General features: G+C 37.9%; 2 protein-coding genes across 5 annotated transcripts; both read left to right on the forward strand.

Annotated features, from left to right (window-relative positions):
• The first annotated feature begins 10,654 nt into the window (after positions 1-10,654).
• COMMD3 (COMM domain containing 3) lies at positions 10,655-14,589 on the forward strand. The gene is made up of 8 exons (XM_069458698.1): positions 10,655-10,821; positions 12,183-12,294; positions 12,410-12,473; positions 12,560-12,594; positions 12,948-13,008; positions 13,102-13,158; positions 13,252-13,311; positions 14,220-14,589. Exons 1-8 carry the CDS (start codon positions 10,683-10,685, stop codon positions 14,277-14,279), a joined length of 588 nt encoding a protein of 195 aa, XP_069314799.1. The 5' UTR covers positions 10,655-10,682; the 3' UTR covers positions 14,280-14,589.
• Positions 14,590-15,395: 806 nt separating this feature from the next.
• On the forward strand, positions 15,396-25,923 carry BMI1 (BMI1 proto-oncogene, polycomb ring finger). Of its 4 annotated transcripts, XM_069458693.1 has the most exons (11): positions 19,878-19,992; positions 20,282-20,337; positions 20,681-20,811; positions 21,146-21,242; positions 21,812-21,867; positions 21,962-22,012; positions 22,191-22,299; positions 22,377-22,422; positions 22,821-22,919; positions 23,249-23,329; positions 23,423-25,923. In XM_069458693.1, the coding sequence occupies exons 1-11, from the start codon at positions 19,978-19,980 to the stop codon at positions 23,750-23,752; spliced, it is 1,071 nt and encodes a 356-aa protein (XP_069314794.1). In that variant the 5' UTR covers positions 19,878-19,977; the 3' UTR covers positions 23,753-25,923. The 4 variants fall into 4 exon arrangements, with proteins under 4 accessions (XP_069314795.1, XP_069314796.1, XP_069314794.1 ...); XM_069458694.1 differs by lacking the exons at positions 19,878-19,992; positions 20,282-20,337 and adding an exon at positions 15,396-15,978 and having other exon boundaries at positions 23,423-25,688; XM_069458695.1 differs by lacking the exons at positions 19,878-19,992; positions 20,282-20,337 and adding an exon at positions 16,195-16,414.
• The last annotated feature ends 997 nt before the right edge of the window (positions 25,924-26,920 follow it).

Below are 26,920 nucleotides of genomic sequence, written 5' to 3' on the forward strand. Positions count from 1 at the left end.
AAAGTTGGAAGACTCAAACTACCTAGTTTTAAGACTTACTATAAATCTACAGTAATAAAGACTGTGTGGTATTGGCAAAAGGATAGATACATAGATCAATGGAACAGAATAGAAGATCCAGAACTAGCCCATACAAATGTGGTTAATTTAATTTTGACAGAAGCACAAAGGTAATTCAACAGAGATCCGATAGTCTTTTGAGAAAAATACGGCAAAATAATTAATTATACATATGCAAACAAACCAAAAAAAACCCACAACTTATTCATGTCTCATACCATATGTCAAAATTAACTCAAAATGGATCCTAAACATAAATGTAAAATCTAAAACTATAAAACTTCTAGAAGAAAACAGAGAAGAAAATCTTTGTGACCTTGGTTAGAGAATGATTTTTTAGACATAATATCAAAAGCATGATTCAAAAAGAAAAAATCAGACTTAACCAAAATTAAAATTTCTGCTTTTTGAGAGACACTAAAAAAAAAATGAAAAAAAAGTTCATGAAATATCCACAAAAATATTTGCAAAAACATATCTAATAAAGGATAAATATCCAGAATATATGAAGGACTCTCAAAAATCAATAAGTAAACAAATAACCCTGTAGAAAAGGCACAAAAAATTTGAATATACACTTTCAAATAAAGATACATGGATGTCAAGGAGGTACATAAAAAGGTGCTCAACATATTAGTCATTAGGCATATGCAGATTAAAACCACAATAATATACCTATTATACCAATAATATACACCTATTAAAATGTCTAAAATAAAAATAATTGGTAATACCACATACAGAAGAGGATGTCAAGCAATCGAAACTTCCATATAATGGTGGTGGGAATGCAATATGATATAGCTGCTGTGAAAAACACTTTGACAGCTTCTTGTAAAATTAAACTATGTCATATAACCCAGCAATCCCACACCTTGGAACTCATTCAAGAGAAATAAAGACATACATCTACACAAAACCAGCACACAAATCTTTATAGAGGCTTTATTCATAATTGTCCCCCCAAAACTGGAACCAATCCACATGTCCATCAGCTAAGGAATGGAAAAACAAACTGTGGTATATCCATGCAATGGAATGCTATTAAAAAATAAGAAGACATGAACTGCTGAGACACCAACAAGGGTGAATCTCAAAAATGTTATGCTAGGTAAAAGAAACCAGACATAACATATATACCACATGATTCCATTTGTACGATGTTCTGGACGAGGCAAAACTATGGTGAGACAAAGTAGATTAGTAGGTTTCCTGAGATCAGGGGTGGGGTAAGTATGGGGACTGCAAAGGGGAACAGGGAAATTTGTTGGGATTATGGCAATACTGTATATCTTGAGTGGAGTGTGGTTACACAATTGCATGCATTTGCCAGAATTCATTGAACTCTTCAATATTTTGGTTTTGTAGAGTTTAAACCTCTACATTCCAAATTGTGTGTCCTCCATTCCATGGTAAATGAGAGGTCTTACTGTTTTTAAATTTGCTCAAGCTTCCCAATGCCTTACTCAGCATGTGGCTCTTTGTAGTCAAGGAGAGTCAAAAGGACCACAAGTTATGGGTCACTCTGACTAGAGTATGAGACAGCAACTCCCTGAAACCAGACAAGGGATGTCCCAGAGGCGAACATGAAGGCATCTTGATTTTGCTCCCTGAGACTTTCTAAAGAGCTGTTTGCCAAAGGAAATGATTCGAGAAAAACTAGAGTAAGAACCGGTGAAAAAAGGGGGAATGGAACGGCCCTCTAGGCCTTTTTAAGAGGTGTTTACAGGTCGCCTGACCATAATGGACATTGGTGGATTCTACAGGGTTATTTGTTTACTTATCATTGATTTTTGAGAATCCTTTGTATATTCTGGATATTTATCCTTTATTAGATATGTTTTTGCAAATATTTTTGTGGATATTTCATGAACTTTTTTGGGGGGGGATCAGGGATAATTATTGTCATCAAGGCCTTTGAGGATATTATATGACTGATGTTATTACAAGAGCTCTGTAAGATTCACTTTAGAGTCCCATGAAAGTGAAGAAGTGCCAGGCAGCCCAGAAGGTTTTTATTTTAATTTTCTAAATAGGGGGTTATATGCTTGGGGGTCCTCAAATGGTTACATCACACATACAACAGCTGTAAATTTAAATGAAAAAAAAAAAACCTACACCAGTAAAAACAAAATTCACAATGATAGAATTACATTATTTGGTTAAGACTGCACGCGCGGAGCATGTGCCTTAGTTCTGAATGCTTTTTAAGAGCCACAGGAAAGAGCTGCCATTATTATTTCCACTGAACACTTGGGGGAAAAAGAGACCTAGAGAAAATAAATCTTTAGTCCAAGGTCATAGAACTGGAAGCAGGTGCAATAGGGGTGAGAGCCCAGTTTTCTCTGCCCCATGCACTATACGACCTTCCTTCATTCAACAAATATTCATGACTACCTATTACGTATCAGGTACTTGTCTAATACAAGGACTCTTTATAAGAACAGCAAAGTGAAAAAGTAAAGTAACAACCCATGTTACCTTTCTTATAACCCATATTATAAATCCTGTGAACTTCAGTATACCTGAAGAAGGCACTGTAACTTATTTATATAACTTCATAATAATCCTTACAGTTACTAAGATAAAAGTAAACTTGTTAAGCAAAGTTATGACAATCTCTTCAGAAAAAAATAGAATACATCTCTGGATAAATGCCCCCCCAAAGACTTTTTAATAAGTCTTGTTATAAATGAGTATGTTATTAGAAAAATCAATATTCCTCTTCAAACTAAGGATAAACTGTAATATTTAAATTTGGCACTTAAACCCTTATATTTTCCAAAATAATTATTCATACATCTTAAAGAAAAAAGAGTCACAACTATTTTTATTCAAAGAATGGGGCAATATTATTACAATACACAAAGTAGTATTAGCTACTCCCCTATTGTTATATTTAGCTGGAATGTGAGGATCACTTGAGTTCAGGAGTTTGAGACCAGCCTGGGTAACATACCAAGACCCTGTCTCCTTAAAAAAAAAAAAAAAAAAAAGTGAAAAAAAAGTAAAAACAAAAATTTTTGCATAACATATAACTATGCCTGAGATTCTGATGACATTTCTATGTAAAGTTATATTTTTTAAACCATCTTAGGAATCATAATTGAATATGTTCAAATCTAACCAAATCTTTCCACTTTTCTAAAACTTTAATAAATAAAAGAAAGCTAAGAGAAAAGGCATATAAAGACAATCAGATTGTCTTTATACCATTTGTGGAAATGGGCAGATACTTAAAGCTTAGCTAAAGATTTAATTAAGTCTGTTACCTTATGACATATTCTCCCTGCCCCCCATTACATGGCAGGATGTTTGCTTGTAAAATGACTACTCTCCTATGCTCACTCTTGATTTTAATATAACAGACTATCTTTATGACTCAGTTTGAACATTAATCATCATGGAATGTCATAGTTTCTACAAACAGATGAATATTGATCATAGCAACTTTTAGAAACAGAATAAAAACAAACGAAATTAAAATTAATTTAAAAGTATTAGTTTGAAAATGCTCTTTTAGGTTTCTAAAAACACTTTGATCATTGGTTAAAATATGTCACAGACCTTTGTATTTTATGGTTTTATTTATGTTCACCTTGTTTCAAAAATAACTTAAGGCAATCTTTAAATTTGCAACAAAAATGTATATATAAGAATATTATTTTCCTTCTATTAAAACTGACATGTACAATATCAATATTTCCCAATATTTCCAGTATACACTGTTAAAAGAGTTCTTTGTAAAGAAGAGTGTATATTGTCCATAGAAATGTGCAAAATATGTATGTCATTATTGATACCCTTGGTCTTACAAAACTATCATTCATTTCAATCCACAAATATTTTAATTAAATAATTATTTTTAGCAAAAATAAAAGTTTTCTTAGACCTCTGTTGACTATTCAGCTATATATCATAGTGGGGCCTCATTTAAAATTTTCTGTCACTCTCAAATTTTAAGAAAAGCATATGAAAATTCAGAGTTTTCTTAGGCCTCACTTGCCCACTTATTTCCATCTACATTATTATTTTTACCAAAGTTTCCTCGTTTTTTGGCCTGTAATTTATAAAGTACTGCAAGTCAAATAAAAGTTGCCGATTATCTGATTAATTTTGATTTAGAATACTGTTTCTCTAAACGATCCAGGCCTATTTCCTTCACCGTTAAAAAAAAGAAAAGAAAAGAAAGTAGAGTAATTACCCAGATACTAGTAACTCAGTTCCAAGTGTCTAATTACATGGACTAAATTGACTGTATAAATACAATTCTCCCTTTCACCTGTTGCTAGTCATTATTTTCTTGGCATTTTATTACACTAAAAAGATTTTATAAAAGTTCCCCCCATTCCTTTTCATAAAATACAGATTAAAATGCTTACAAAAAGAAATATAATTTTGAAAATAACATTTGAAAGAGTTAGAACAACAATGTTTATGTTTTAACCTTAACAAAACAATCAAACAAAAGCTTAGGGAGAAAAAACTGAGTCTATAGGAAGTAACATAGTGAAAAAACTTTATTTTTTAGGAGCTTCTTTTCTCAAAAATCTGTGAAATTACTTTCTTAAGACTTACCATGCTGTAAACATAGGTTATAGACAAATGATTCAAAGTATTTTCAGAATAGTTCTGTCTGTGTGAGAAATATGAGAACATTCAACACAATTATTCAACTAAAGTTTTTTTATTTAACTTTTTAAAAATCCAACGTTCAACTAAAGTTTTTTAAAAAGTATATTTAAACTGAATTATCCATAAAATTGCTTCAAGTCTATATTTTATTTTGACAAGGGGATAAAATATATTCTATTGAAAATAACATTTTTACAACAACCGTAATTAAAATGTTAAATTCTTAAACAGTATGATTTTAAGTATTATACATATTTCAAAATATTAAACACTTTTATCTAGACCTTTCTTTGCCAGGTAAGCTCTTTTAAAATAATTTTGTTTTAAATGTTTACTTTAAATGACTTAAAAGTACATTTAGTTACGTAGTTTTCTTGAGTGTTTATAAGGCATTTAATGCAAATCATCATTTCTTATATACATAACTTCCATTCTAAAATGCTTCATTTGATGAGTCAATATGGTCAAACTTTTCAGTTTATGAGCAAGTACAGATTACTGCTACCTGAGTGTTAATCTATAAAAATCTTTTATTTTTTCTGTTTCTACTTTTCTTTGGAAAATTATGTACCCTTAAAATAAACATAGATATTTGTATATTACTTAAATTTCAAATCTTAATGTGTAAAAAGCATGCTTTTTAAAATTCATACAAACTTTTAAACATTTTTGGCTTTTGACAGTAATATTCCATAGCATAGGCCCATTTTTTCAATTTTTTGCTGGGATTCATGGATCTGGCCAAAATTCTAATTTCTGAGGTATGAGAAAGTACAGTGTTAGAATAGAGATTCCAAATCCAGCACCACAAAAGGAAGGAATCTGTTAGATATTCTCTGCTGTTGTAGTCTAAATGTAGGACACCTTGAAAGTGATTAGATTCTGGGCATGACAGATGATCTTCCAGTCTATTTTGAGCATAACTGTGGAGCTCAGTTGAATTCAGTGTAGCTAAAAGAATCTTGCTGTAATGGATTGTGTCAGAGAAGATAAAGAGTAAATAAGCTTTTTGTGATATTTCTTCTCATGGAGGGAAAAACTAGACTGCCTTCCTCACTTCCTGCCTCTTCCTTTTCCCTTTCTCTCTTTCCCTCTCTTCTTTCCTTCCTCCTTCCCTCTCTTCTCTTTGTAAAAATATACAAAAAATTTAAAGGACAGTCTGCATACATGTAGAAGAATTAGATATATTCGTCATAGTAAACTTGTTTCAACAATCTATGCTTCACTTTTATTCTTTCACAGCTAAGCTATTGGCCATTCTGGATGATACCAGATCAATGAAATAGGAAACCAAAATGGTGATCTTTATAATTGAAATAGAGAAAAAAAAGTCAACCAGCCATTGACTGGGGTAAATGTGCTTATTATCTAAATTGTCTACTTGACAAAATTTATTGGATGATTGTCCAGCTCCTAATTTTTGTATCAATTAACTGGTGAAGAAGATATGTTATGTTATTTAAGAAATAAACTTGCTTTTAATAACCCATACAAAATATAAGTGAATTATATTCATTTAAATCACTTACTGAATTTAAAGGCAAATTATTGTTTTTTATTTGTCTATGGAGAGAAATCCTAAAACACATAATTCAACCTGTTCTTTTCTCATTAAATGTTACATGGAGTACAATTGCTTTCTTTCATTTCTTCCTAATTTTCTTATCTTTAATTTTTCATTTTCTTTTTTATGAATCAATTCCTCGTTTCTTCCTAAAGATTTTATAATTTTTGTCTATAGGACTCAGATGTGACATTGTCAATATCAATCCCATGTGACATTAATTGTTTTGCTTAAAAATAAGGGATCAAATTTCCTAAAGGAAGTTTCAATGTGTTACAATGAAGTCCTAAATAGTAGACATGATTTTTCTAATATGCACAAAATCTTTTAAAGTCTATAGACTGGTGAGATATAAAAATTTGATATTAAAAATTATAATTTGATTCTTAGATATGTTCCTCTAATTTTGCAGAGTTAGCTAGTAAACTGACTCAGGTGGCTAAGAAAATCATGGCATGGGACCACTGAAGATAGCTCCCAAATTTCACTTCAGAAATTCAAGAGTATTTTCCTTGCCAAAATCTTGACTATAGAATTTTCTGTTTATAGTTTTCGAACTTCAGAAAATGTTTTGAGATTTATCTTTATAAGAAACTCAATTTTTTAGTAGCGTGATAATTTGATCTTTCAAAACTTAGATTTCAAAAAGTTAATTTTTCTTGCTATATTTTAAAGTTTTATATTTTCCTGATACAACTATATATCATAAATGAAATTTTTAAAATGTACTAAATGATGAAAATATTAAATAGAAATTATACTATTTACCAATCTAAATGTTTTCAATAAAGTTTTAGAGAAAAATCCAAAACACTTGTGCAAAACCATAAGAATGAATTTTCTAATTGGTTTAGAGAACATTGTATCATTGATTTTCATTCCCGTGGTTCCAGTTTTTTAAATTTAATTAGTATTTCAATTGTCCTCATATATAAAGGCACTGACTACACTGAAATTCATTTGAGTTTTATTTTAAAATCCACATACACAAACAAGGCTATGATACGTGAGAAAACAGATATTTGCCTCTATTAATTATTGTAGCAATGACCACTTAGAAATGATCAGGGATTGGTTTATATGTTTAATTTGAAAATAAAAGCTTTACTGTCCCCTCTGAATACTCAATTTGGAGTTTGACAATGTAGGTGATATAAAGATGCAATTTGAAACCACTGAAATCTGTGATCATGAATGTGCAAAAACTTGACCAAATTCCAAGTCCCAATCTATGCCTTACCAAGTTAAGATATTTAACAAAATAAAAGGATGTAGATAGGTTTTATAAACTTCACTGAAATGGTTTTTGAACTATACTCTCACATGTCATATAACTCAGTTAAATACTCTTCCCAACTGTCCATTTGTGGTTAAAATAGCTTAAAAACAGAAAATTCTACTTTCAGTAGTATCTCAAGGTTTGAAGATAATCATCACAAAATCAGTATTAGGAGACAGAGAAAGGATGGTTTCTTATATATGGGCAGTTTTTAACTGTTTTTAACTTCCTTCCCTAAGAAAATGAGCAAGTATTTCAGGGACAGGGATAAAATAGATTTGCACTAGAACACATAATATACAAGCCAGTTAAAACTTCTGGATGTTTCATTGGCATTTAAACATATTAAGATTTTTTTTCCCTTCCCATGGATGTTCCACAAACTCTTCAATCTAAAGGAATACTTTCCTTCAGAGTTCTTAGTACAAAAGTACTTATACAATCTAAAAAAGATAGTATTTTAATTCATAAAACTAACAAGTGTAACAATGAGGCCTGTGGGAAAAGCTGGCCACATAGATCCTGGCCATTTTAACTGTAATCACAATACAGGGGTCAATATTAAGTTGGTTTCTTAAAAAAATTAACCAAAGGATACAATATATTTTGAAACTCTAAAACATTGTTTAAAATGACATTTACTAGTTCTTGAAATAATTTCTAGATTCTCAAAAAGAAAAATTTATCAGCATTGCCTACCTTCTAAACCACCTTTGCAGTTTAGAAGGCAAGATATATTAACATGAAGGTATTTGCATATCTATTTGGTTATTTTCAGTTGCATATAATTGTTATTTTAAAAGGCTCTTTGAGGCCAAATTTATTCTATTGGCTTTGAACTTGCAGAATTTTTTAAGGTTTTGTGAAAGTTCCAGTGCTGCTTTCAGTGATTAAGGCAAAATTTTAACTAGTAGCTTCACACTTTCAGGATATGTTCATACATAGTTTTTCTAATATAAAATGCATTGATTTTATAGCTGCAACCAAGAGAGTCTATGTCTGGGTAATCATGTCTTTTAATCATCATCATCCCTCTATGTATTTCAATGACTTGTCAAAGACGTATGTTCTGCATTTAAACAAATACTCAATCCTGTGCCTCTTTCAAAAGGAGTTGAAATAAATGTACCTGAGCAGGAAAATTCCAGTTTTATAGCATCAGAAAACATTATGGTTAAAATTTTTGTGTGGGCTGAAAATGTACCCATCACTTGGGCCTAACACATGACTATGTTTAGGCAGAGGAGAACAAACATTCCATAAGAGAAAGTACTTACATGTGGGCAAGAGAGTAATATGACAGCTATTAAGGAAACAATCTTCGTGAATTTCCTAAATTTTATGCCCACAAACTCACAACCACTTGTGTTTACTTTCCTCTTTTAAAATAACATTTTAAAATCTATGTTCTTGCAGTATTTTTTATACTAAATTGAATATAATTACAGTTATCAACTCAAATTGTATTAGAGGATTAATCTATGTTATGCTAGGTCATAAACTATGTGTAATAGACATAATGGGTTTGGGTGGTGGTAATATTGTTGAACATTTATACAACTCTGCCCTGTAAAATATTCCCTCTGTAAATCAGATATTTTAAAATTTTTCAACTGATATTTTACTACTGCTGAGAGACAAATTAGAAAGAAAATGAGAGATGGGAAGAGAAGATGAACATGATTAATAGGTGTTTGTTTCATAAAGACCCTAGGGAGACTTTTAAATCCTTCACTGCTACTATATGCTCACTGAGTGAACAGGCAGTGCACGTGCCTTTCAAAGCTTTCAGTGGAGTACTCAGTAGAATTACTCAATCTGTTACTGATGCTAAATTAGTCCATTCTCATCCTGTTGTGAAATGAGATATTCTTTACATATTGATACAAGGTTAAATGTTGACCATATTAACATTTTTTTTTCAAATAGGCACCTAAATTATGCCAAAGAAAAGACTGTTTCACGTTGAGTCTAACTTTGCAAATAATCGCTCCTGAAGACTAAAACAGCTTTCTTGTTCCGTAATCCTTCCCTCCACCCTCGAAGAACTATGCATTTTTTACTTTTCAAATTCTTTTCATCAAAAATGCCTAGTCTGCTTTGCTTCACGGTGTTTTTTGTTTTGTTTTTTTAAAGAATCACTCTTGTTTTCTCAACCAACTTCGTAGAACTAGAGGTGAAGTTAAACTTTATACAGTATTTGAATCTTTAAAGTTACGGGCATCCAAAACAATAATTCACCTCTAATAAAAATCTTGTCATTTCTAACTATATTAAGGTAAATATATTTATTAAGATCCTATGGAGCAACCAAAACTGGATTCATAGATGTAGTGAGTAGAGTAGCACAAAATTTGTTTCGCAGTTTGCTTTTGAAAGGTATTTATTTGCAGCGGCGGTAAAATGGTCAATAATCCTGTCAAATATGTTCATGAACAGTTTATTAATTCCCCAATTGTTGAAGTACAGTATGTGCACACACGCGCTATATGTATAGATGTATATACACACCCCCTCCCAGGCAGGAAGGAATCTATTGCCGTGTTCCAGAAATGACAAAGAAAAAGTAAAAATAGGCAAGAATTATATAATTAGATGTCTTACAGTCTCATTCATAAAAGGGCAGTGCTGTGAAGTTAAGCTGGTGAGTTAAAAAAAAATAATAATAAACACAAAAACAAACAAAAACCAGTTGCCTTAGATCGGAGCTTCCCGCAGGATTTGGCGCTGAGCGAGGAACGGGGAGGGCGCAGTTTGCCGGGAGGTGGGGGCCGGGCTACCCCCACCCGGCACGACCTCCCCAGGGGTCTCGCGCGACCCGAGCTGGTGTCTGTCCGCGGCGAGCGGCGAGTGCAGGAGAAAGCGCCCAGCTAGTCCACAAAGCGCCCGGGGCCGCGCTTCCAGCCCAGCCTGGGCGCTCCCGCGGCCTGCGCGGAGGCAGGACGGGCTGGACGGGGGCGGCGGCAGGGGGCGCGGGGGCGGGCGCGGGCGCGGGGCCGGCGGGGAGGCCGGCGGGGAGGCCCCGGGCGGGGAGGCCGCGCAGCCCGCCCGGCCGTCCCGAGCCGAGTGCGCGCGCGGCCGCATCAGCTGAGCGCGCGGCGTGTGTCACGTGGTGCGCGTGTCGAAGGTCACGGCGCGCTCACAATGGAGCTCTCGGAGTATGTGCAGAAAGGCTTCCAGATGCTGGCCGATCCCGGCTCCTTCGACTCCAACGCCTTCACGCTTCTCCTCCGGGCGGCTTTCCAGAGCCTGCTGGACGCCCAGGCGGACGAGGCCGTGTTAGGTAAGCCGCTCGGCTCTGAGCTGCATCGGCCGGGGTGGAGGGGCGCTCGGAGAAGAGGAGCCAGACGGAGCCAGAGGGCGAAAGCCTCGGGAAGAGGAAGTCTCCGGGCTTTGCCCTTCGCTCCGGACGGAGTGTGGGGACGTGGCTCTGCCAGGACCCAGAGCAGACCCCGGAGCATTGTTCTGTCCCCACTTGGCACCTGCACATAGCCAGCCACACGTTCCTGGCCTGCTTTCCCTCTCAGCCTCTTTGTTCCTTTGTAAAGCCCGTGTTGAAGTCTTGTTTGTGGCCTAAACAGCTAAGGTTTTTAGGCTTGTCTGAGGCTGGCGGCTGTTTTGACACTTGGACTTCATCTGGGGAGTTCCCTGCAATTCAAACTTCCAGGGCTAGGCTGGCAAAGGTTTAAAAGGGTCTGTTTCCGAAGTAATTACTAGGTCAAATAGTGTTGACATTTTTCAACTTAGCGAATACCTCAAGTTCATATGATCACCCCAACACCCTAGTTCTATGTGATTTACACAGGTTCTACGCCTAGAACCTTAAAATATGATCCACAATACTTTGTTCCGCACCAGTTACCAGGAGGCGAGTTTCTTTTAAGCGGTCGGGTTAGTGATTGCGGAGTGTAGTGTCAGTATGGATTGAAGGCATATTTTAAGACAGGTCGTTTTTAGATAATTTTCTTAAATATAAATATCCCAACAATTCAAATTTTTGTGTTTTTTTTTGTGGTTTCATAAACTAAACACTTGTACAAAAAGTATGAAAGTGGAAGTTCTTCAAACGAAAATAGTAACCACCACCTGGGTTAATCTGAAAAAAAAAAAAAAGGATGGCTGTCAAAACCTGAAAATATTGATATAATTGTGAAATTTATATTTTATATTCTGAATTAATGTCCTCCTTTCCATCCCCTTGATGTATTAATGTCCACGGAGCCAGTTACTCTAAATTCATGATTTTTTAGAGTAAAAGTTTATTCATTCCAAAATTTACACCATGTAAAATATTTATCTTCTTGTTTTTTCTTTTGAATTTATTCCACCCAGTGTTAGAATGACCCTTGTACTGTTTTTTTCTTTGGGGCTATAATGTTTTTTAAGAAATAGTAAAAATAAGAAGGCAAGATAAAAGAAGTTAATTGAAACCAGATAACAGAATTATTGATGTGTCCTTTTTATTGTTTTGCAAATTGACCTTGTAGCTTATGTCATTTATTTATAATTGACAGTCCTTATAGTTGAATTATTTTTGTTACCCTGTTTGTAGGATTTTTTTACCCAAATTAAAATACCCTTTTTGGAAACATGACTATAAAGAATTTATTATCCCAGGCATCATTGGTACTTAATTTATTTTAGATCACCCAGACTTGAAACATATCGACCCAGTGGTTTTAAAACATTGTCATACAGCAGCTGCAACTTACATACTGGAGGCAGGAAAGCACCGAGCTGACAAATCAACTCTGAGGTACAGGATTTATTTAAATACCATTTACTTTCAAATACTACCTTTATGATTTCAATTTCAGTTTTAAAAATGGAAACTAAACTTTGGTTTTTTTTTTTTTTTTTTTTTTCTATAGTACCTATCTAGAAGACTGCAAATTTGACAGAGAGCAAATAGAACTGTTTTGCACGGAATATCAGGTTACTTACTTTAAAATTTCAAATTAACAATTACTATTTTTCTTCTCTGTTTGCAAAGATTTTCTTTCTTTCTTTTTCCTCCCCAGAATAATAAGAATTCCCTAGAAAGCCTACTGGGAAGGTAGGTACTGTATAAGGTGTCAAGCTGAGGCACTTTTCACTTGCAGGTATGAACAGAAAGTGCTGGTATGAAATAAAACAGGGCAAAAAAGCCAGGGATCTTGACCCAAAGAAAAGGGGCCAAAGGGCAAGTCAAACAATTGAAGTTAAGCTAATGTTTTTAAAGATAAAGTTTATTGAGGTAATTTTTTAATGCTTTTACTATTCAGAACTTGAAAATAAGTTTAACAATGTTTTAAATTCATAATGGATTAAAATGGGGTGAGGGTGGAAAGTAGACATCATTCTTAGTAAATATAAATACGAAAGTTTTTTTGTAGCTATTATGTACAAAATTAACATTATGTCTTTCAGTATAGGCAGATCTCTCCCTCATATAACTGATGTTTCCTGGCGGTTGGAATATCAGATAAAGGTAAAGTTTAACAAACTTCTCAAGGGGGATTTAGGAAACTTTAAAAATAAATGGACTTAAAGGCTGATATATGTATGTGCTGTGTTGTTTTAGACCAATCAACTTCATAAGATGTACAGACCTGCGTATTTGGTGACCTTAAATGTAGAGGTATTTATAGATAAAGCCCTGTCTAAAAATGAAATGTGTAATGAAATTTGAAATTTCCTTGATTTAAATAAACAGCAGTTTTTTCTTCCGTAGAATGATGATTCCCGAACCTACCCAGAGATTAGTTTTAGTTGCAACATGGAACAATTACAGGTACAGTATTAGGGTCTGTAAATATGCCTATCTTTTTATAAATGTGTAATTGAGAATTTTGCTTCTGAAAGTTCAAAAGACAAAATAATCATCTGTCAGCAGATAATCAAGGTTGGTTAAGGATTTAATGGGAAGGGGGCTTCACAAGTAATACTTTAACATAGGCTTCACTTTTGAAATTAAGATGTTACTAATAGAAAATTGGTCTATATTTGCTGCTCTTCAGATTAAAATAAGCTTTTGAAGTGCAGCGTTTAGTGTAAATTTCTTCTATTCATGAGTTTGATTCAATAAGATAAAGCAAAATTAAGAATATGGCTTTGAAAATGTCTTTGCTTTTAGAAATTGAATTAAACTTTCAAAATTGGATTTTTAAACAGCAGTTTTAAATGGCTTTTTATAAAGGGCATAAAATTGTAAAACTTTATATTGCCAATATAAGACTAGGAAATTTCAAAACTACATTGATTAATGGATATGAAAACGAATTTATTTCTTACCACTTGAAAAAATTAATAGCATTACTGGAAATTTAGATGAAGCTGAAGTTTTCAAAGGCATCTCCTACAGAGTTGTTTTAATGTACCATTAATCAAACTTTAAACTTTTAGAAAACGTGTAAACAGCATAACCTTTGTTAGATAACTTAAGAAGTTGTAGTTATATACCTTGTCCGTTAAGAGGATTCTGTTAGAAATCATGTTTCCATCGGAAGGCAAATAGTCTATTGGAAGATGAGCTATTTTAGAGGACCCGCTTCTTTTGACCGAAAGTGGTTTGTCAAAGGTTGAAATCCTACTGAATTTTAAACTTGTTTGGAAAGTGTCTCCTGAGTTTTTTCTTGCATCTTTCTTGAATTTGGATTCTTCTTTCTGCGTTTTATGCGTGGCATTGTATACATCTTTTAGGACTTGGTGGGGAAACTTAAAGATGCTTCGAAAAGCCTGGAAAGAGCAACTCAGTTGTGACATGGGAAAGTTAACGATCCGCCCAAGAGGGAAGAGGAACACCAGAAACGCCTTGCCTTCCGCCCAACCATCGTTTGTTCGAGCTGGATCCTCCTTTCCAGTAGAAAAAAAATTTTCCTTTTGAATTTATGCCATTCATCAACTTTGACACTTTTTTTACACGTGCGTAAGGGTTAAGAGGGAAATGGTGCCCAAGTATTTGAGTCATCTTTTGTACCTGTACAATTATCCTATTTTGATCTTTTTCAAGTGTTATGAAAGGAAGTAGACAGCGTTACACTGTGAATAAATAAGGTGTTGTTTGCACAAAAAGAGTGGTGATATTTTGTTTGGATTGGAGTTTGTGTGTTAATTATTACTTTGTGTGAAGAGCTGGCTACGATGAGTGTTAACTTTTAACGATCGCCTTTTCCCTGGATTAAAGTTAAACACAGTGGGAAAGGATGCGATCTCCGGGGTTCGTCGAAGACCCCAGCTTCGGGGCGCGGGCGGGGGCCGGCCCGGTCCGTTACCTGCGCGGGAGGACTCCACCGCAGCCCGCCCTCGGCCGTCCGCCCGGCCCGGCGCGGAGCCCCTGCCCGGAGCGACCGCTGCCCGCGCGCGCCCCGCCTCGGCCGCCGGCGGGCGGGGAAGGGGCCGGCGCGGCCGCGGGAAGGCAGGGGCGGGCGCTGTTGTTTCCGCGAGCCCAAGTCGGGCGCAGGTTCCGCGCCGCGGCGCCGAGTCTGGGCCGCGGCCCGTGGGCCCGGCGGGGGGCGGCGGCGACCGTGTGCGCCGCGGGCAGAGGCGGCGGCAGAAAGAAAGAAATAACGGGGGGCGGGGTGGGCTGCGCGGCGTGCGGGGCCGGAGCGATGCCCGCGCCGAGCAGGGCGGCGCGTGTGGCGCTGTGGAGAAATGTCTCCGCGCCCGCGCCAGCGCCGCCACCGCCGCCGCCGCGGCGCAGAGCGAGGGGGAGGGGGCCCGGGCGCGCGGCTCGGAGGGGAGGGGGCGGCCACGGGCCCGACTACACCGACACTAATTCCCAGGCCGCCCTTAAGGAATGAGGGGAGCACGTGACCCGGTGGGGGGGCGGCGGGGGGAGGGGGCGGGCGGACTCCGAGCCATTTTGGAGCCGGTGTCAGTTTCCACTCTGCCTTCAGCGGTGCATTTTTTTTCCACCCTCCCCTCCCCCTCCTCATCCTTCCTCCCCTCCCCCCGCCTCTCCGCACGCACACACACGGCGCCCCCCACCAGCCCCGCTCCCCCCACGGCAACTATGAAATAATCGTAGTATTAAAGGCAGAGATCGGGCGAGACAATGGGGATGTTGGCGAGGGAGCCCCGCTCCGGATTAGCAGCGCCGCCCGGCCCCGCAGAATAATACCGCTCGCGCCCCCTCCGCGCGCTCCCTCCCCCGAGCGCCGAGCGGGCGGAGGCGGCGGCGGCCGAGGCGGAGGAGGCGGCGTTGGAGGCCGCGGCGGAGGCGGAGGCGGAGGCCGCGGCGCAGGAGGAGGCCGGCGCGGAGCAGGAGGCCGCGGCCCGGGAGCGGCGCGGCATGAGCTGACGGCCGCGGCGGCCTCGCGCGCGGTGCCCATTGACAGCGGCGGCTGCAGCTCGCTCCAAGATGGCCGCTTGGCTCGCGTTCATTTTCTGCTGAACGACTTTTAACTTTCATTGTCTTTTCCGCCCGCTTCGATCGCCTCTCGCCGGCTGCTCTTTCCGGGTACGTAGGAGGCCGGGCGCCTCCGGGCCGGGGCCGGGGGCCGGCGGGGGCCGCGCGGGGCTCGGGCCGGCCGCGGGTGGAGGGGAGCGGCCCCCCCCCGCCCGGCCGCGCCGCCGGGAGGGCGCTGACAGCGTGGGCGCCGAGCCCCGCGCCGCCCCGCGCCCGCGCCCGCGCGCCCCCGCCGCCCGCCGGCTCCCGCGGCGCCGGGACCGACCCGCAGCCCGCGCCGCGCCGCCGCCGCCAGCCGGGCTCGGCGCCGCTCCAGCCGCCGCCGCCCGCCCGGCCCCGGCCCCGCCGCGCCGCGCGCGCCCCACGTTTTAGTTCCTTTCTCCCCCGAGCGCCCCTCGGCACCCTCGCGACGCACATGGCCCCCGAGGAGAACACTCGTACTTCCAGCCTCGGCGGCTCCCCCGGCCGCAGCGCCCTTTGTTGAGAGGTAGATTTTGATGAAACCGGGACGGGATCCTGAAATCGGGAGCTGCTTGGGTCAAGTGGCTTCCCTCCTCTCCCGAAAAAGGGGCTTTTGAGGGGTTTAAACGTCCAGAGAACGCCCCCATTTTATAGGGACGGGTTGCGTGGAGGACGGCGATCCCTCCAGGGTGGGTGTTAGCCAGGGGAGAGCCCCAACAAAAATGTTATTAACTTAAGTTGGAGGGACACTTGTGTGAAATTGGATGGCTTGTAAGATGGCGGTTCCCAGTTGTTTCCAAGGTCTCCTGCATTTGTGTGGAAAATGGTAAAGTTTTCAAGGTGGTGTTTGTGGGGAGTCTTGGATAAGTGCTCTAAACATTACTTGGGAAGTGCTCCCTGGGAAGTGGGCATTTCAAATTTGGAGCTTTTTTTGGAGTGAAGATGGTGACTGGACGTTAGTCTTGTTGGAGGTTTCCTTTCTCTCTACTTCTTTTTTCCCCTTTTTCTTTTTTTCCCTCTCGGAGACTACAACTTTGCTCTCAACCTCTGCTATGGGATGCACTCAGAAACATGACTCAAGTCTACTATGTTTTATAGATTTTGCTAAATGTCAGCATAGGTCATTTGGCAAAGGGATGCTTTGGGAAGGGAGCACTAAAAAGTTGATTGCATATGTTTACGCAGTCATTTAGGCTTGTCAGCGATATAGCATGATCTTTTCCCCAGAGATTTACAGTTAATAATTGGAAGTAAACAAGTAGAGAGACTTTGATCATTCCCAATTGCAATAAAAGGATTTAGTGGGCTTAGTGGTCACGGTTCAATATTTGAAAGAGAAGCATGTATTAACCCCTTCCCTTAAAGTAGGCAAAATTCCGAGCATGTTTATCCAAATACAAGTGTAGGTTGCTGGTATGTAGAATGTTATGAGTAGTTCAGTCTATATTTTATAGGAACCTTAACCCCAAAGTTGTGACACTAAAGACTTGATACTTAAGGATGCAAATTGTTGAGAGTATATACCAAGTTATGAGACTATGTATTGACATTTGAGTTTTGAGTAGACTGATTAGAAATCTGAAGTTGACTTTATGAGCAAAATTCTAAATTTTTTATACTTGAGTTCATTCCTATACATCTGTCCCAAGGTGCAAGCAGAGGTGTTTGAGATAACCTACCTTTGCAAGTTATGCACCTAGTAAGGTTATCTTTAAAGCCATATAAAAGTGAATGTGTATGCACGTGCACACACAAACACAAGCTTCTGTGAGAAAATTAAGCATTTAATTGTATTTGATAAATCCATCAATTCTAAGTTCTTGGATGTATTTTAATTGCCCAAATAGGCAAAATTCTCCCCAGGAGCCAAGTTAACCCCAACTTTACCCATACTTGTATTGGGCTGTGAGCCCGAACTGGGGTTATGGAGTTCATTTGCATTTCTTAGATTGCAGTAGGCAAGCTGATTGTTAACATTAGAACTTGCTTCTGTTTTGCTTCATTTTGACATTACTGGTGTTAGGCCTCCAACTAAAAACTGACAGCCCCAACTGAATATGTTATAATGGCAAGTTTTAAGTGTTGAGCATTTTTTTTTTTTTACCATTGTATATTTTGTGCATTTTTGCTTGCTTAACTTGTAGTTTCTGGGTTGGAACCTAGAAGGTTTTCATTTCTAAGTTGCAAGGGATTGTTTCTCAAATCTTATCAAGGATGTCAAACATTTTAGAAGTCTTCATTAGGTTACTAGTACTTTCAAATGGCATAAAGAAATAAAGAACTGATTTTTACATATGTTACAAAGAGATATGTATTAGCATTATAAATGGTAACAGGACTGTGGCCAGATTCTTCTGAATTGAGGTAGAGGAGTTGTGTGAATTAAGGCTTAAGATGAATTTGAAAGAGTTTTGGTCAAGTACAAGTGACTTAAATGTTCAAAGCCAACCAGTAGATAACCCTCTACTGAGATTTGATTGTTCTTGGTGTTAATATTTCTGTTTGTATGGTGTTGGTTTTCTGTAAGATAGAGGAGAAATAAAGGCAGCTATTTTTATTGGAGCCACTTCATGAACTTCATGATCAGTGTCTTTAATGTAATATGCTTTCACAGGCCAACAGAAGTATCACTTCTAACTATCTTTCTAGGAAAGATCCTGTGGTTTCACAAGGAGAATTCTCTTTAAGCACTATGAAGGCCTGTCTTTAATCACCAAGTACAATTGGATTGAAATATTACTACTTTTTAGGAACAGTGCTCCACATACAACTCCTCTGTGACCCTGCTTAGATTGGTGTTAACAATATGTTGACGGTATTCTTCTAAACAAGTAATCCAAAGATAACTGAGGAATCACACAAGTTTTCTGGTTGGGTTTGCTGGTTGCCACTGTGGTCACATTCTTAAGAGAGGCTTTTGTTTACCATTTTTTAATACTCAACTCTTAATTTCAGCCATTGAGGTATGTTGATTGGTATTTCCCTCTTATGCATTAAAATTCCTTGAATTAAAACCTCAGATGCATCTTGCTGCAGGTTTCACAAGTTCCTAGATTCCATTCAAGGGAGCTTTGAGAATGTACTTCAGTCAGGTCTAGAAGCTTAGTCTTATTTCAGGTTCTGAAATGAATGAAGGGTGGGGGGGAGGATAAGAAGTGTATTTTTCAAGAATAGTGCACAAAGTAATTGACTTCCCTGATTGTCGGCTGGTGTATTGTTGCTGACAGTTCCCCACCGTGACTTTTCTGTAATATATGATATCTGTTGGGAATATCACTTCATCGTGTGGGGGGTTGTATGGAAGTTTGGCTGAGAAAATGACATTTGTTTTTCTCTCCTATCATTGCTCAGGGTTGACAAGGTGTTGATTTAGCGTTGGGAATGGGCTAGTCACATGGTTCTTTACATATTGTCACTAATGTACCGATTAAAGTAGTTTTGCTTGCCTCTAGCATAGTTTGTTCAAATAAAACACAGAGCTTTGCCCCCTTCTCCGCCTCTTGTAAAACAGATTTCAGTTTTCAGCCTTTCCAAAACTTTGTATCGCTCATCTAATCTACAAGAGAGCTTCATATTAGAGAAGGAAGCTTTAAAGAGGTTCGGTTCAATAAACATCTCTGCAATTTGAGCCCTGAGGGTTTCGGGCTAAGTGCACACTTGGCAATTCTCAAAAGATCCCTTCGTGAAATTTTTGACCTAGTGATTGCTAACAGGACAGACCGAAGAGTCAAGATCTGAAACCAGCTCTTCGCACCGCGTCGACGTGGAAAGAGGCCCCCAAGAGTGTCCGAAATGGCCGGGAGTGCGGTTTGCATTTTCCTTCCGTTGGCGCCGCCGCAGGCTCCGGAGTCCCCGGGGCTGCCTGCTGGGTCCTCGCCGCCCGGGATCCCGGTGCCCTGCGCCGCCGGCCTCACAGGGCCGCCCCACCCCCGCGCCGCCTGCGCCCGCACCCCACCCCGGCCCCGCCCCCGCGGCGCGCCGGCCCCTCCCCCGCGCCCGCCGCCGCCGCCGCCGCCGCTGGCCGCCCCGCACGGCCGCCGAGGCTCGGGGCTCGGGCCGGGCTCCGCGCGGAGTTGCAGCGGTGGCCGGATGCCAAGTGTAAGTGTAAGTTGCTATGGAAACCTGACTGAGGCGAGTTCCGAATCCGGAGTGAGACGGAGCCCCGGGCGCCGCCGGATCCGCCCCTCGCATCCCGGCCCCGGGCGTCCGCCGTGCTCAGCTCCAGCCCCAGGCCGACTGGAGGTGCTGCGGCGGCCCCGGCACCCAGCTCCGGAAATGCCAGGGATGCAGATAGAGCAGAATTGTTTTCCCTGGGTATCGCGTAAAAACACGCCAGGTTCTGCTTGCTGGAACCGTCCAACACAAGAAGAACCCCTGGGATTTTCGTTCGAAGATTTGTAAGGAAGTTTTACAAAAAATTTGGAGACCTGGAACAAGCCCTAGTGGTTGGTAAATATCTGCGGGGACTGTGGCGTTTGCAGCAGCCTTGGGGCTGCTAGGCTGGAGGACAAATGGAAGAAAGAGACCCGACTACGCTCAGCTCCCAGCCCCCACTCCAGACCTTTTCTTCTCCTTCCAGGAATGACCTGAGACCAGAAGTAACGCCAGTTGCATCCTTTTTCGCCAGTTCGGTAGAACTGATTCGGGTCTGATCTGTGGAAACCGTTGGGGCAGTCCAGCTGTACAGTGTTAAACGAGTTTTATAAACTCAGTGTTTCAGAGTGTACGACTTCCAGGAGATAATCTCAATTCTCATTCTGTGAATTATGGCCAATATTTCTGTGTCTTGCAGGATCTTTTATCAAGCAGAAATGCATCGAACAACCAGAATCAAGATCACTGAGCTAAATCCCCACCTAATGTGTGTGCTTTGTGGAGGGTACTTCATTGATGCCACAACCATAATAGAATGTCTACATTCCTGTAAGTACCGCGCTTTAGTCCTCCTTTGTGTCTTGTGTATTTCACCGTTCGTCCTGAAATTTGAAAACTATTAACAATTCCTGCAGTTCGTGGGAATGTTGTTACAAAGCGGTGGAGTCCTTTGCTTCTCTTACATATAGTGATTTTTTTTTGTTAATACGTATTTGCAATGTATGTGTTCTCATGATATTAATTGAATTAGTTTATTTAATTGGAAATACCTTTGGCATTTACTATCTTGCTTCTCTACTAGTTCTCGGTTTCTGACACTAATTTTAATGTTTTAGCCTCAAATTTCTAAACTTACAAAAACTTTATGTGTTGCTACTTCTAGTCTGTAAAACGTGTATTGTTCGTTACCTGGAAACCAGCAAGTATTGTCCCATTTGTGATGTCCAAGTTCACAAAACCAGACCACTGCTGAATATAAGGTAGGAGAATATTTAAATTCCTTGTTTGTAATTGTTACTGCAGTTGCATAATGTACATACAGTAGGCCACTGTCTTTGTTTCCTCACAGAAAATTTACCTCTGAATTCCCAGCTAATGTGGAGAGTAGCCCTTTAATTACTAGCCATACTAATAATGACCAACTTTAGGCAAAGTTCAGTATTCAAGTGATTTCAAGATTTTGTGTCCCCTGTCCTCTAAAAATTGAATGAATTTCCCATTTTTGCATTGCTCTATGGACTTCATGACATGCAAGAAATGTTTAAAGTGCTTCCATTCTCACCTTTTTATTCTCTATTCATAATTTAGTAACTTGAAAGGTACACTTCTCTTGACTGAGTGAATATGAAGAATGTATTAATGAATATAAAATAAAGTATTTTTCTACTGTTTTAAAAGAGTGCTATACATACACTATTTTCATAAATAATTTTTAGCTTATAGTTACAGACAGCATCACAATCAATTAAAAAATGAATCTGTAAAACTTATGAACATTTTTAGTTTTTACCATATTTGTTAATAGGTGACTATTTTAATTCTTTTTCAGGTCAGATAAAACTCTTCAAGATATTGTATACAAATTAGTTCCAGGGCTTTTCAAAAGTGAGTAACTTGCTTAAAAAATGAATTTAAAGAGATTATTCATTTCTTTTTCCTGCTATGCCAGATGTTTAAATCTTTTTTTATTCCCCTTCAGATGAAATGAAGAGAAGAAGGGATTTTTATGCAGCTCATCCTTCAGCTGATGGTAAACTTCTTTAGTGGGTTGGGTGGGCGAGGCATTTTATTTTGGGAGAGAACTATCCAGTAATTAAAATTTATTAAAATTGAACTTAATCTAAAGTACCATTTCCATTCTCGTATACATAAAATATTTTAATTAAATGTTTAATGTTTTAAAATTGAACTTCAAAATGTCTTTTTAGCTGCCAATGGCTCTAATGAAGATAGAGGAGAGGTTGCAGATGAAGATAAGAGAATTATAACTGATGATGAGATAATAAGCTTATCCATTGAATTCTTTGACCAGAACAGGTAAATTCTCTAGGAAATCTATTTTATGCTAATATGTTTGTTGGATACATTGTTTCTTAATAACTTCTCTTTCTTAGATTGGATCGGAAAGTAAACAAAGATAAAGAGAAATCGAAGGAGGAGGTATGTTCCATGTTACAGAAATATGCAGAAGAAACACTGGATTCTAGATTTTATCAGGTGTTATATTGCCCTTAAATAAAAGAAAATTGTCATATTTGATGTTTAAGAGTGATCTACATGTGATATAATTAGAATTTATTTTATATATGATTGCTCTTCTTGTATTTTAAATGGTTAAATACTTTGGCATACTTAAAATTTCCTTATTAGGAATCTGTTCATTTAGTATTTATAATGATAGTAAACTCGAAGTATAGTTAGTTGAGAGTTTAGTCCAGTCACGTCCAGTTTTGTTGGTATTAGTACCCTTTGTCATATTCAGGTAACTGAATTGAAACTTCTTATCTGAAAGTTAGGAATTGAGGGGAAAAAAATTACTTTTCTAAATGTACTCTTAGGTGAATGATAAAAGATATTTACGATGCCCAGCAGCAATGACTGTGATGCACTTAAGAAAGTTTCTCAGAAGTAAAATGGACATACCTAATACTTTCCAGGTATCTACTTTTATAGTCTTCATGCATTTTATGTATATTTTTAAAATTTAATTTTTGGGGAATTTCAAAAAAACAATAGAAAAAAATTAAATTTAACACTAACATTGAAATATCTCTTTGGTATGAATTTCTTCTATGCTATGAAAACAAATCCCTTAACAATTTCTAGAAATATTTTTTCTCATTGGAAGTTTCAAGGAGAAGTCTTTCTTTGTTCAAATGTTTGGAGAATATGCTTTTTAAAGCACTTTTGGATTGTATTTAGATGACAAAAATGTAGATTTACCTTTGTTCTTATGTTACTTAATAACTGAAATATCTTTCAATAGATTGATGTCATGTATGAAGAGGAACCTTTAAAGGATTACTATACACTAATGGATATTGCCTACATTTATACCTGGAGAAGGGTAAATAGTGTATCTATCTACTGTTAGATTATGGTGGTAAACTATATTTAAAGAGTTGAGTGATTTTTTTTTTTTTTCCTTTTAACTTTGTAGAATGGTCCTCTTCCTTTGAAATACAGAGTTCGACCTACTTGTAAAAGAATGAAGATCAGTCACCAGAGAGATGGACTGACAAATGCTGGAGAACTGGAAAGTGACTCTGGGAGTGACAAGGCCAACAGCCCAGCAGGAGGTATCCCCTCCACCTCTTCTTGTTTGCCTAGCCCCAGTACTCCAGTGCAGTCTCCTCACCCACAGTTTCCTCACATTTCCAGTACCATGAATGGAACCAGCAACAGCCCCAGCGGTAACCACCAATCTTCCTTTGCCAATAGACCTCGAAAATCATCCGTCAATGGGTCATCAGCAACTTCTTCTGGTTGATACCTGAGACTGTTAAGGAAAAAAATTTTACACCCCTGATTTATATAGATATCTTCATGACATTACAGCTTTATAGATGCTAATACATGTGACTATCGTCCAATTTGCTTTCTTTTGTAGTGACATTAAATTTGGCTATAAAAGATGGACTAGATGTGATACTTAACGGACGTTAATTGAAAAGAAAGATTGTTGCTATAAAGTATTGGTTTCTGGGAAGGCAGGCAAGATTTTTTTCTCTGTGTGTTAGGGAAGATGTGAAATGGTTTCTGTAACCATTGTTTGGATTTGGAAGTAATTCTGTATTGGATATAACCATTGGGCCATAGTTTGTTAAACTCAACTAACGCCTACATTACATTCTCCTTGATTGTTCTTGTTATTATGCTGTTTTGTGAATCTGTAGAAAACAAGTGCTTTTTATCTTGAAATTCAACAAACGGAAAGAATATGCATAGAATAATGCATTCTATGTAGCCATGTCACTGTGAATAACGATTTCTTGCATATTTAGCCATTTTGATTCCTGTTTGATTTTTACTTCTCTGTTGCTACGCAAAACCGATCAAAGGAAAGTAAACTTCAGTTTTACAATCTGTATGCCTAAAAGCGGGTACTACCGTTTATTTTACTGACTTGTTTAAATGATTCGCTTTTGTAAGAATCAGATGGCATTATGCTTGTTGTACAATGCCATATTGGTATATGACATAACAGGATACAGTATTGTATGATATATTTATAAATACTATAAAGAAAATATTGTGTTTCATGCATTCAGAAATGATTGTTAAAATTCTCCCAACTGGTTCGACCTTTGCAGATACCCATACCCTATGCTGAGCCTTGCCTGCCAGCATAGAATATTTTTAATGTGGATATTTAATTCTAAATTCTATTCCATTAGAAGCAATTGGCAAATTATTGCAATACTGACTTTTTTCCAGTAATACATGTTTACTTTTAAAATTGTTGCAGTAAAGAAAAACTTTTAAGAAATATGGAAATAGTGTCTTAATTTTTCATTGGTTATGATGGAATTAATGTATTTTTAAAATGCATATTGATCACTGTAATTCTAAAACAAATTTTTAAACAAACCAGCAAATTGCTGGAAGAAGGCATTTTATCTAAAGTTATTTTAATATGTGGCATAGCTGTAATCTCAAATTTAAAAGTTGCTTTAATCATTAACAATGGAATATGCCTTCTCTGTAATGTCTGGAAATAGAAGCAAATTATGATGAGCTTCTATAGGTATTTTTAAATAGAACCAACCAAGCATGTTGAATTTATAATATGAATAACCCCAATTTTCAATTTGTGTTTTGCTTTGGTCGAACTTTTGGTGTACGTTCATCACCCATCAGTTATTTGTAAGGGTGTTTATTCTATATGAATATTGTTTCATGTTTGTATGGGAAAATTGTAGCTAAACATTTCATTGTCCCCAGTCTGCAAAAGAAGCACAATTCTATTGCTTTGTCTTGCTTATAGTCATTAAATCATTACTTTTACATATATTGCTGTTATTTCTGCTTTCTTTAAAGATACAGTAAAGGTTGTTTTATGAAGCCACAAAATACATATATTTTTATTTTGACCTAAATTTGTACAGTCCCATTGTAAGTGTTGTTTCTAATTATAGATGTAAAATGAAATTTCATTTGTAATTGGAAAAATCCAATAAAAAGGATATTCATTTAGAAAACAGCTAAGATCTTTAATAAAAATTTGATACGAAAAGCACAATGTGCAGAAGTTTTGGAAACCCTATAGTGCATTACAACAGGTAAAAGCTAAAGAGAATACATTGCTGTCTTATAGTGATGTTGCTAAGAAGTACATGCTTTGTTGTGTAACTGCTTGAAAGCCCATTGAAAGATGTATCTGTTTATTTACAATCTTTGAAGTAAAAGTTACCAATGTTTGCCAATTTTGGTGATTTTAACTCATTTTTCTAGGCTTTTCTTCTCAAGTTTTTCATGATGTTATTTAAAACAAAAGTTAATGGAGGTTTCAAGTGATATTTTTTACTTTGGATGATCATTTGTATAAATGAAAAAATGTTTTTCAAAGGCTAAATACTTTAAATGCTAGTGGACTGTCATTTGATTTACCCAAAACCAAGTTATAAGATGAACATGGAACTTGAAGACATTACATCTCAACCTCTTTATGGTGGACTTATTTTTGAAATTACTTATTAAAATATCAGATATTATATTTATTATGGCTTAGCACTATTTCACCAGACTTGAACACATTTTCATCTATTTTATTTGAAAAGATTTTCCTCAATTTCAAAACTAAGCTTAAAAAGATGTTTCAAGATAAACTTTGTTTTTTAATAAAACGAGATTATAATGTTTTACATTCTTAACCAGCTATTACAGCTCTGCCAATTAAGATGTAAAACTTTTGCTCAATTACCACTTTTAAAAATTTCAACCTAATGAAAACCCATGTCAAAGCTCCTAACTTTGTAGCTTTTAATAGTTAAAGTAGGGTACATGAAAAGTTGGTTTTCAAGTTTGACTTCTGTTTCTGAAAATATTCTAGTTAGTGCTAACAAAATATTCCACAGAAAATGCCTAAATTGATGTCACAGATTTTTAGCTTAAATGCGAAAAGAAAAATGAGACTGTTTGCTGTTGTGTAAATAGTGATCTATCTTACTTTACACATGCATACCACTTTACAAGTACTTTTTGCTTTTAAAATTGCCGGCCGTTAATTGCAAAGAATTGGGGGGAGAAAAGTTGCTCTTCAGTTGACTTAACCTGCCAACACTATTGCTTCGTTTCCATATCCATATGTGCAAAGGTTAGGAACTCTGGAGGTAAAAATGCAACAGGCAGAGTAAGCTGATAGGAACTTGCCTTCATCCTTTCCTCTTTCCCCAATATTTGGAGTTGCAAATCCTTTGTAAAGTCTTTCCTTACACCCATTGTATAGGCCTATCATGATAAAGTTTTGTGAAAACTTAATAGGAACTTTAAATACCCGTGTGAAATGCTACTTGCATTGACCAACATGAAATGAAGATGTTTGATCTTTTAAAATAGCTTATGATACCTTTTGAGGGGACAGGATTTTAATTTTAGAAACAAGCTGCATATGGAACCCAGTCTCTCTTTTAAAATCCTGGGGCGAAGCAAGTGTTAA

Source organism: Eulemur rufifrons, chromosome 25 (genome assembly GCF_041146395.1).
Source record: "Eulemur rufifrons isolate Redbay chromosome 25, OSU_ERuf_1, whole genome shotgun sequence".
Classification (NCBI taxonomy): Eukaryota; Metazoa; Chordata; class Mammalia; order Primates; family Lemuridae; genus Eulemur; species Eulemur rufifrons.